At 41.8% G+C, this 11,460-nt stretch overlaps 1 protein-coding gene across 1 annotated transcript in view; it reads left to right on the top strand.

The window, feature by feature from the left end:
• The first annotated feature begins 1,573 nt into the window (after positions 1-1,573).
• The window catches only part of prkd2 (protein kinase D2), a 34,666-nt gene continuing 24,779 nt past the window's right edge, over positions 1,574-11,460 (top strand). Inside the window, exon 1 of the mRNA XM_062418478.1 lies at positions 1,574-2,468. Within this exon, the coding sequence (XP_062274462.1) occupies positions 2,142-2,468 (327 nt within the window). The 5' untranslated portion in view covers positions 1,574-2,141. The remainder of the gene's footprint in view (positions 2,469-11,460) is intronic.

The raw sequence follows: 11,460 nt of genomic DNA, 5'->3' as shown, positions 1-11,460 counted from the left end.
AGCTTATCACTATTAAAGAAAGTGTGAAAGAAAAGGCAACGTAAGTTTATTTATATGGCACCATTCACACACACAAGGCAGTTTAAAGTGCTTTACGGAGACATGGAAATACACTGAAAGTAAGGCATTAAAATACATTGAAATTGCATTTAAAAGACAATAAAACAAAAGGCAAATAAAAAGTTAAACATTAAAAAGAAATTACTTCACTGAAAAGCTGCAGTAAGCAATCATGTTTTAAGCCTCATTTAAATAAGCTAACAGTTTTAGCAGACCACATGTATTCAGTGAGCTTGTTCCACAGGTGGGGAGCATAGAAACTAACAGCTGCTTCACATGGCTTGGTTTTGATCCTGGGAACACTGAGTAAATCTGTCCCAGATGGCCTGAAGGGTCTGGATGGAAGTAAATCAGAGGTGTATTTAGGCATGAGACCATTTGGTGTTTTATAAAGAAGTAATAGGATTTTAAACTCTATCCTTTGACACACAGGAAGCCAGTGCAGTGCAGTGTAATGTGCTACATTTTTTAAGACTTGGGCAGCAGCATCTGGATGAGTTGCAGCCGACTAAACTGTGAAGACTCCATTACAATAATCTAACATGCCAAAAAAATGTTCTGTATCTTGTTTAGACAGAAACCCTTAAATGCTTGTAATGTTGTAATCATTTTTAAGGTGGCTGATTTTGAAATTGTCTTTGTGTGAATGTTGAAATTCAGGTCAGAGTCAACATTCCTGGCTTGACTTCAGTTTTGTGTGTTTGGTTGTAGAAAACGCTAAAAGACAAGCTAAAAGTTTCCTCTTCCTTGTCGTGAGGAGTGTGCTTGTTTACTATATGTTTAATACGTTTACTGGTGAGTCACTGTCATGCTGATGATTGTGGTAGCCAAGCCTCATTTTAAGCATACATGCTGGTGTGTGTAACGCAGAAGTCCCACCCCTCTTTGCAGGCCTTGAACTTTTTTTTTTTTCTCTCCATTTTACTGAAACCTGCAGGCAACTTTGCATGAAAACAACTTTACAATAGGTGTGAACTGTTTGTAATTTGGGAGAGGTGTGTCTGAAAGCAGAAAGAAAAGATGTTTCAGAGGAAAGGCAAGGCAGGAAATACAGCTTCAGAGGGACAGAAAGGGGCTAATGAAGTGAGAGGACAGATGAGGAAGAAATGGGAGGGTTTTAGAGCGTGGACCCCCCCCAGGCAATGTAAGAGGATCTTTAGCCACAACTAAGGGAGGGCACAAACAAGACCAATAACCCCTTAACCAAGGCAGGGAGAGAGCAAGAGGAAGGGGAGGAGGGAGAAACCTGGGAGTAGGGAGTCAAAGGGCTTTTGACATCACCAAGCAAGTCTATTGGCTTTGAACTGTGTCAGTCACTTTACTTCCTCCTTGGCAGTGGTGAGATCACAGAAGAGAGGGCAGGAGGGAGGGGGAGAGGGAGGTACCCTCAGACAGCGCTCTCTGTCTGTGTGTGTTTTTTTTTTTATACAAAAAAGACTGAACTGGGGCTGAAACTGAAACAGGGCAAGACTCGTAAAAGGAGTGCAGTCTCTTGCTCTCCTTCATTCTCACAGTTTCCTGTTGAAGGGGGCCATTTTGTAACTCAGCTTGGAAGGAGAGCACAACAAACTTTGGCATTGTTTTTGTTTCTTCTCTCCCACGGCACGGGAGTTTCACAATCAAGTTTGGACTTTCTCCCCTGCAAGAACAACTTCTTTTGGACGAGAGAGAGAGAGAGAGAGAGAGAGAGAGAGAGAGAGAGAGGTGGAGGAGGAAAAGCAGCAGGAGTGTGTCTTTCGTTCATGGGTCCTTTCTTATATACATTGCTTATGCTTGTCATGCTTGGACAATAAAACAAGTCTGACGACGAGAGAGAGAGCGCAAAAGTAGGACTGAAAGGAAGAAAAGCCACCGCTTCCTGGATAAGGATTTTCTTCCTTGATCCTCTGGGAGGGGGTGGACACAGGACACGCAGGAACCGGGACTCTACTCATTGTATGTGTCTGTGTGTTTCAGTGTGTGTGTACCCCTCTCTCCTCCCCTGAGACAGTTTGAATGAGTTTTCTGAGACTGCACCTGGGCGTGTGTTTGTGAGTGTGTATGTTGAGAACTTCAGGCAGCCAAACAGCCAGGACCTCTGAATGGCGAACGCTAGCCCCTGTATGCCCTCAGGGGCCATGGCCCAGGTCTTCTTTCCTCCAGTGGGCTCTTCACCGCCAGGCTCAGCTGTGATGCAGCAGGGGACCCCCATCACCATGCCCTCTATGCCCACTCCGGGTGGTTTTCCTGTGATGGACTTGACAACAGGGCTGGCTCCTGGTGGGGTTGTGATGCCCTCAGTACCTCCTTCTCCAGCGGGGGTGTCCTTCATCATCCAGATTGGCCTGACGAGAGAATCTGTCTTCATGCCTCAGACTGCTGACCTGGCTTATGTGAAACAAATTGCCTGCTCCATTGTTGACACCAAGGTAGGTAGTGTGTGTGTGTGTGTGTGTGTGTGTGTGTGTGTGTGTGTGTGTGTGTGTGTGTGTGTGTGTGTGTGTGTGTGTGTGTGTGTGTGTGTGTGTGTGTGTGTGTGTGTGTGTGTGTGTGTGTGTGTGCGTGCAAACAGGAGAGGGTGACACGTTGGGTAAAACTGGGTGTATGCTCTCTCCAGGTGGAAAACTGTTTATGTGTAAGGCCCTCACGCTTCACCATTCTCATAGGTAAACAAGAGGGTTCAAACCTGCAAGCAGACAGTGTTTCAATAGACAGCTGTGACAGACTCTGAGGACAAGTACAAAATGTCACAATTTTGCACCACTCTAATTACAGCAATTAGCATTCTTCCTTCACACAGTTGGAAGAGAACACTGCGTTCAATTAGTCTCATTCAGCACAACAGACTGGGAGCGTGATGTTTGATCAACTTAGATTGTTTGAAACCGAGACACATTCTGTTTCATTTACCTGTTCACTCATGACGCTGCATGTGTGCTGTTCATGAAACAGTGTAGACATAGGAAATGCAGGTCAATCCTTGTAGTAGTTTACACAATGTTTTACTTTATTGCATTTCATCTTATTAGTAAAAAAAAGTCTCAACATGCAGTTTAACATAAGGAAGTCAATATCCAGTTGTTGAGAAACTCCATAACCCTCAGTTTAACATCAGTGTAACTGTGAAGCCAACATGCTCAACATACTTCTATCAGTGTATCTGTATCATAGGTAAAGTTATCTGTGGCCTTGACCTTTCTTTGCCATGGCAAAAGGCCCCTTTCACTTCTCCTCTTTGCAACATCTGAGGTTTTGCATTTCTTGCCATTAGAACAGGTCATAGTAGGCCAATCTTCTTGCTGTCTTTTTTCTTTTTCTTTTAGTCGTCACTGATCACTTTTTAATTATAGTTTTGTATTGCCGAGGGTTTAAAGACTTTTAACCTGAAGAACAAGTGGGCAGGCCTACTGCTGAACCTTACTTTTTCAATTAGTTGCCCAGAACATTGAAATCACCATCACTTTTTAGTGCTTTGAAAATGTAACACCTTCACTATGTTTTTCCCTGTTTTTGTTAACTGCGATTTGTGTCAACAGCAGCAACATTAGATTTAGAACTTATCCCCAAGACACAACTGTTGAAACTCAAGCACTTAGCACAAGGATTTTCCGCCTCTCCACTGTGTTGAAATTGTGTGTTGCTGGTTCACATGACAAAACAAACAAAAAAAAAAGTACAGGAGGAGTATAATACTTAAAGGGATAATCACTTCTTATGAGACCGCAAGAGAAAACGTCAAAACAAAGAGTTGGTGAGGGGGGAGAAGTAGTGACATCCTCTTTGCAACAGGAAGTAGTGAGTGTTATGGGAAATATGGTATTTTTTTGAAAACCGCCAGCAATAATACATAGGGTTTGGGCATTTTCACAATGACCATTTTTAGACCATATAGAGTAGAAAACATTACATTGATATGGCAGTTTGAACCAGTCATGTGTTTTATCTGCCAATTAGGCTGGCAGGTGATTAGATTACCAGATTTTCCACAGCCTGCTAAGAGCAGCTTTGCAAAACTCTCCACAATTGTGAACGTTTCAGGAAATACTGGTAGCTGTCCCAAGCCAGCTTACCAACTCTATTAATCTGTTTTTGTGCACAGAAATATTTTTTCTCTCTCCTCACATAAGAGGTTATGCATGTAGTTGGGTAAATTGAGTGTGATAGACTAATTCAGCTGTGCTGTACATCTGATGCTGGACCCTAACAACTTGCTTTACTGCTCTGTAGACATTAGACAGAGGGGATCTGTAACTGTAGTTTGATATGCTCCCCACTGTGTTTCCATAAGATGGGAACAGATATTGTTCCAACAAGTTAAAGGTGTTGCTTTCCTTCATCAAAATCAAAATCTTTTTTCTCTTATATTTGTATCTTGTCTGTATTTTTAAAAAAAGTATGACCCTCAATCATTTCTTGTCTGGTCCCCTTTGTAATGTTCTTTAAAAAAGATGCACATAATGTCCAGAAATGCAATTAAACCGACCAGTTACATTTCTGACTCAGCACTTTCTGTGGCTGCCTCATTGTGAAAACCTTTCACATCAGAGGACATAATCACTTTTCTTGCTAAAAACCCTGCTCAGTTGCATTATTAGTTTATAATAAGTGCAGAGATCAATCATTTGTAGTATATTAAAATCACATTGGACCAAAATCGGACAGGACACCCTATTGCTGAAAGGTGTATAAGGTCACTGATAACCCAAAGACAGCTAAGTTGCTTCTAAATTTAGTTTTGGTAAACCAGTTTGCATCAGGAATAGACATAATTGCATTTAGTACAAAGAGTGGCAGCGAAGCTCTTTTAGACGACTAATATTGATAGCAACTCCTGTATGTCACGACACATGCTAACACCAATCTGCTGACCATGATGTTCAGATGAGGGTGTCACTGCTGTGGATGTAAAGAGAACAAAATTGTCACGTGGAGAATTTTTAATGTATAAAGAAGCTTGACATGGACGGGTTAAGCATCAAGTATTTTTAAGTGAGTCAATTGGAGCTTTTCGGTCAGTATTACCAAAGATGGACTGGCAATTTGGAGCCCTGGGAAAACTCTAGCAGAAATAAAAACTTTCTCTATTGTTTGTTTGTTTGTGTGTGCGTGTGGGTGTGTGTGTGTGTGTGTGTGTGTGTGTTGTGTGCACATTGGCATGCTGCTGTCAGGAAAGGAGTCAAATGGCAGGCAGGAAGTGGGAAGGCAGCAGTCAAGAAAGTAATGGCCAGTCTGACACTGCAGTAAGGTCACAGTAAGGATAATTAATACAGCCATAGGCGAAGAAGGTATTGTGGCCACAATCCTGCAGAGCTTCTTACATAACACCCATCTAGGCATTACTTTTTCTGTACTGTTAGACAACGAAAGGAATGTTAATTCTACAGCAGAAATCTAAATATACATACGGTATGGTACCAGTTTGTGTTTCCTGCTCCACAGTATCTAATTAAGAAAAACCTTGCCAGTCCAAGAAAATAGATTAGCTTTCTTTATGGGCCTCCTTCAGTGTAACAACCTCTTATTTGAACAGAGATTGGTTCAACCACAGGTATATGTAGGCATTAAGTATGGCATTTTAAAGGATGGGTTTACAGTTTTTCAAGTGTCTTAAAACAATATTCAGGTGCCCAAATGAACACTTAAATAGGTTATTCTTGCTGTAATCATTCCTCATGTTCATACTGACCATTAGAAGATCCCTACATAAAGCCCTCTGAATGTAAGTGATGAGGGACAAAATCAAAATCCAATCCTTGAGCCATCCAAATTAATCAAATCACAATGTTTTCTATCAAATTTGTCTTTTTTTGTAAGAATTTCCTTCTTATTGTTACTGCCACGGCAGCTCAACAGGGAAACACTTTCAAGGGGAAACACAAAGTTGTAGTTCTGTACTAAAAAGATTGTTTGGAAGATGTCTACTTGATTTGACTAACTCTGACCTCTTAAGTTTGTATGCTGTGTGTGTCTTCTGGGTGTTCCAGTTTCATTGCATTCCCAAAGACTTGAATCTTAGGTTTTAGGATACTCTTATCCTCAGAACTGGAGTTGGTCCCTGGGAGCTGCACTGTGGCTGCCCACCATAAATAATAGGACAGGTTAAATGAAGAAGACAAAATTCTCCATCCTTTATTTTGTGAAAAACTTTAGGAGGAGGAGAAGGATGTTGTACAATAATGGTTGGTGTCTAAGTCTATCTTTTGTACTAAAACTAATGCAATCTCTTTCACTCTACAGTTAGTGTTTTACCATCAACTTCAACATCAACATCAGAACAAAACAGAAACCTTAATTCATGCAAACAAAAAGACACTCAGAGCCTGATCTTTTTCAAGCCTTATTAGACCAATCATACACACACACACACACACACACACACACACACACACACACACACACACACACACACACACACACACACACACACACACACACACACACACACACACACACACACACACACACAAAATCAGCAATACCGAAATCCCCTAAATACAAAACTCCTGCCCTGCTAGAAGCTATGCGGCTTTAGGTGGGAGATTTGGACAATAGACAGCTTGTCCTGGTCTGGCCTGCTGAGTGCAACACATGAGTTGGACTGTGTGTGCATGCATGAATGCCCACATTGGTGTGTTTTTTAGGGGTAGTGAAGGCAGTTTTTTACCCCACACCCCCGCCCACGTTCATCTCTCCCATCCCAGAAAGGGTGAGTCACCGGCTCTGTTTATTCACAGGCTCCCTTCTTGTGTTCCATTGACACGTTTTTCCATTCACTTCTAGATGGAAGAGCACACTCTTCCCTGGCTTCAACTTCCAACACCAATCCTGAATTAATGGCCTCTTTACAGCTCTTGTTTCCCAATATGACCCTTACCTAGACCAACACTCTGTGTCCCCCTTTGATTTTATTTTACATTTACTCTCTTACCACACAATTTAACAAACTCTATGCCGAGCTCAGACTACTGGAGTTTTGGGCTAATTTATCCCTGATCTGAATGATTACTATGCATCACTATTTTCCAAGTGGGACAACAGTAGCCAATAAGAGAGAGAAGTCAGTGTTGCCTAACAACGTTAAATATTCTAACCTTTGAGGCTAATGTTAGTTAGCATACTACTATTGACAGAGATTAAAATGGACAGTTAAAATCTTACACAACCATCTCATTTAGCCTCCGTTTTTTTTCTTACTGCAAAGCATTACTAAAGTTGTTACATTGTGTCATACCATGTCTCCATTTTGTTTACATCTGCTTTGCCATGAGATCACATGAGATCACATGAGGTGGTGCATTGCTCCCTCTGTCATGATTAACTTAATAATATCCCATAGATTTTTAAAGCCCAGCTTTGCTCAAACCTTAGCTGTCTCTTTACCTGGCAATAGTGCTCACCAAAGTCCCATTTAGCTGGCCTACCTCCAGCCTCCCCAAACCCCTCCTCCTGATGGAACAAGAACTAATAATGTGGCCTGGAAACCAGAGGTCTGTCTCCATTCAACCATGATGCAGCTCTGATGTATTCGCTCTTTTGTTGGACAGGCCTCACTGCCCCCCTTCTTTCCTTTCTGCCTATCTACTGTATTAATTGTTTATTAATACAGTAGATACCTTTGTTTCCTGGGATAAAAAGGTAATGATGTCCGTTTCCTCTGACTATCTTTCAGGGGAAACTTACCTCCTACTCTTCCTCCTCCCGTGCCTTTCCCTCTCTCTTTGTATTTCCTCTCCTTATCCGCTCATCTCCGGTCACTTTTGCCCTCCTTATCGCCAACTTCCTTTTACGCTCTGCCTCCTCTTCCTCTTCGCAGCCCTGCTCATCAACATTGCTCACAATGCATTCATCTGCCTACTACCACCACCTCCACTGTCAGCTCTTGTCCACACCGTAGGTGGAGAAACATGGGGCAATTCCCATTCTTGCCATGTTCATTGTAGATACAGATACATACGTAGACGTAGACTTTTTAAGAAGTGATGAGTCAAAAATCCTATATTCCGGTTTGTCAAGTGGTGACCTCAGCTCATATTTTCCAGAGGATATTATACATTTGTGACAAGTCAAGCTTTAAGATAAAGGAAAACCCGCGATGAGCAACAGAACAGCAAAGTTAACACTGTATTCACAAGTTGTTTTTTGTGTGTTCCCCCTTGGTGTAGCTTGCCAAAAAGGTGTGTCTCTTTAACAGTTATATTTTGTTATTTCTGAGATGTATGCCATTTTCTGTTTAAGTCACTGGGTGTGTTACAGTGAGTGTGTGTGTGTGTGTGTGTGAGAGTGTGTGTGTGAGAGTAAGTCAGCACATGAACACAAGTGAGAACCTGTTGAGTCCTGTCAGCCCCGACTGTGGTCACATTACTTGATTGTTGAACATGATCAGTGATGACTTACGACATGTTTAACAGCCAGTGAGCTGTGTCAAATCCAGCATTGGATTTATGGGATGCCAGCTGCTATAAATATATGATTTATATTGCAGAAGCTGAAACTCTCTGGCTAGACTCTGCACATACAAATAAAGAGAAATACGTCTATTTTGTTCCTTAGTTGGATGGTTAAATACAGTGTCAGAAACCACACACAAACACACACACACACATACACAGCTGCGATAGAGAGCCCCTGCCCTGGCCATTGTTTCCACCTCCGTTTTGGAAGGGCTGTGTCTTTATCTCTCTCCCTGGAGGAGCTGTTTGGCCCTGGGAATGGGATCACACACACCACCTCCTGTTTACCTCACCCTCTTGCACATGTAATCTACACACACACATGCACATTGTAAAGTAATGTAGCGGTTAGCACAGATTTTTCAAGATAAAGGCTCAGTGTGACTGATAGGGTCATATTGTTTGTATGAAAACAACAAAGTTCTGCTGTAGGTTGAGGGGGCTGACATAATTTGGTCTGAATTACAAACCTGCAGCTGCACTTTCATCCATTGCACTGATATAATAAATGTGGGGATTTTTATTTTGCTGCTTGGAGAGTTAAAAAGCAGCATGTATATATCCAGCCGCTGGGCAAATACACTGCTTATCAGCCCAAACCTTTGTTGGTCACTGAATAAATGCCAGTCAATTAGCAAGACACTGGCAGGTGAACATGCAAGCGAAAAAACAAACCATGCCATATGACATTTAATGACTGAATGAAGATAACGCTGCTGCTGACCAACTGTAGCAGCTTTAGCCAAATACTGAACTTCACAGTGTACCATAATAACTTTATCTACTAAAACCTTACTGATGTAAAGGAAATAGTGTCTATTTTTAAAGAGGCAGACCCATAGTGACATGTATCAGTTCTGCTTACCCAGACCTCCCTCTCTACTCACTCTCTCTCTCTCTGTGTGTGTGTGTGTGTGTGTGTGTGTGTGTGTGTGTGTGTGTGTGTGTGTGTGTGTGTGTGTGTGTGTGTGTGTGTGTGTGTTGTGTGTGTTGTGTGTGTTGTGTGTGTGTTGTGTGTGTTGTGTGTGTTGTGTGTGTTGTGTGTGTTGTGTGTGTTGTGTGTGTTGTGTGTGTGTGTGTGTGTGTGTGTGTCTTGCTCATGCTCATGATTTGCATGGTAGCGGAACAGTTTTGCATGACTGACCGTGTGTGCTGCAGGAGGAAGCTTGGTTCGCACAGGGACATTTGAGTATTCAAAGCACACACCGTTGCCCCCCGGAGCCCAGTGACAGGGATATGTATCAGTAGGTGAGAGAGAGGTGTGGGGTGATGGATGGAGATTTGAAGTATTTGAATCTGCAGCTGAGATTGGGATCCTGAAAGAGCATTTGTGAAATGAATAGAATAATTGCAGTTTATTACAACCTGAATTATATAAGGTCAAGTCAGGTCCAAATGGTGCAAGAAACAATCCATGTTTAACAAACTAATTTGGAAGATAAAGAAGGTGAATGCTCATTATTACCCAAACTATCCATCACAGTCCTCTTCATAGTTTACCTTTGACCTAGCGTAGTTGCTGTGGTTTTGGGCACATCAAACAGATTTTTTCCCTATTGATTATGAACATTTTTGCAAGCATTCTTTTGGTTTTACTTACAAATAATGTTTAAGTAAGTAAAACATTTAGCCAGCTTGTCTGTTTCTTGTCCCATCGGACGTCATAGTAGCTACATTCCCAGATCCTTTTGGAGAGTATCCTGTTTTCATAACGAGTAAAAACTATAACCAAAACTAACAAAATGGGACCCAAGTTGTAATAAAGTGGAATTATCCTGTAAAACCTACCTGAATTTAGCCATTCATGTGTTCTTAGTATCCATTCAGCCTCCCACACCTCCCTACATTCCTTCTCTTGTTCTGAGCAAAGGAGACCTTATGATACTAATCCAGCGATTAGCATCTGTAAAAACCGTTTTGTGCCATAATCCAATTTGGAGCCGCCGAGCAGAGCTGAGAGGCATTTGGTGGCATGTAACCATGTGGAGAGTTGGTACCAGTCGGTTATGAGAAAGAATTTCTTCTCATGTCAGAGATACAGCACAACACAAGGCTCTTTCACAGAGGGGAGAGAACTGCAGGTCAAGGGCAGATAAACACAAACACATTTTCATAACACAGGGAGAGAAAGCGAAGTTAAAGAGGCCTGTCCACTACAGATAGAAAATATTGTGCCTGGTTTCATAGAAAAACACAAGCAGAGCTACGTCGCTACAAGGCATGAAACTATTTGCTGTTCTAACGTCTGGTGTAAGAAACATGTGCGAGTGTGAGACAGTGTTGGGAAAGCAGCAGACAATGGGGTCAGTGTGAGGGTTGACGGGGTGGGTTGGGTGTGCATGTTGGGGTGGCTCAGACATGTTGCAAAATGACTGTATGTGTCTGCATGCAGGGACACTCAGTTATGAGGGAAACTGGGCAAAACCACAGTCTTACCTCAGTAGATAAACACTTGACTATGGAAGAATCAACTGGAAAATGACTGCCCATCATTCAGGACTCTTAGTAAGGGGTCCGATATTCACCAAGATAATTGCTTTAATTTATATATATTCTTGCCTTAATGCTAATTCAGAAGCCTTTTTAAAGTATCCAAAGTGAATGAGCACATATCTAATTTGCCATTCTCTATTATTAATATCACATACCCAATGAAATATGTTACAGTTATGAAGAATACTGTAAGGAAGTGGCCCTTCTGCACATGTATGTGCATACAATATTTTTTACAGAGCAAAAGAGAGAACGGTTACAGTGCACTTTCTTGGGTTCTTATTTTCTTCTTTTTAAGTACTAGTGTTACAATTTAGTTAACTGAGGCAACAAGTCTGTAAATGTAACCAAACGTTTGTCATATGACTGGGGTTAGTTGGTCTATAGCCTCCAGCTTTTTCCCTCTCCCTTTCTTTTAGTTAGGATCCAAAGCCATGTCACAGGGAAAGAAAACAACAGCATGTGGAGAGGAGAGGGA

The sequence above is a fragment of the Scomber scombrus genome, chromosome 5, assembly GCF_963691925.1.
Source record: "Scomber scombrus chromosome 5, fScoSco1.1, whole genome shotgun sequence".
In the NCBI taxonomy this organism is placed as follows: Eukaryota; Metazoa; Chordata; class Actinopteri; order Scombriformes; family Scombridae; genus Scomber; species Scomber scombrus.
Note: the sequence above shows the minus strand (reverse complement) of the source record. Positions and strands in the feature narration are given on the sequence as shown.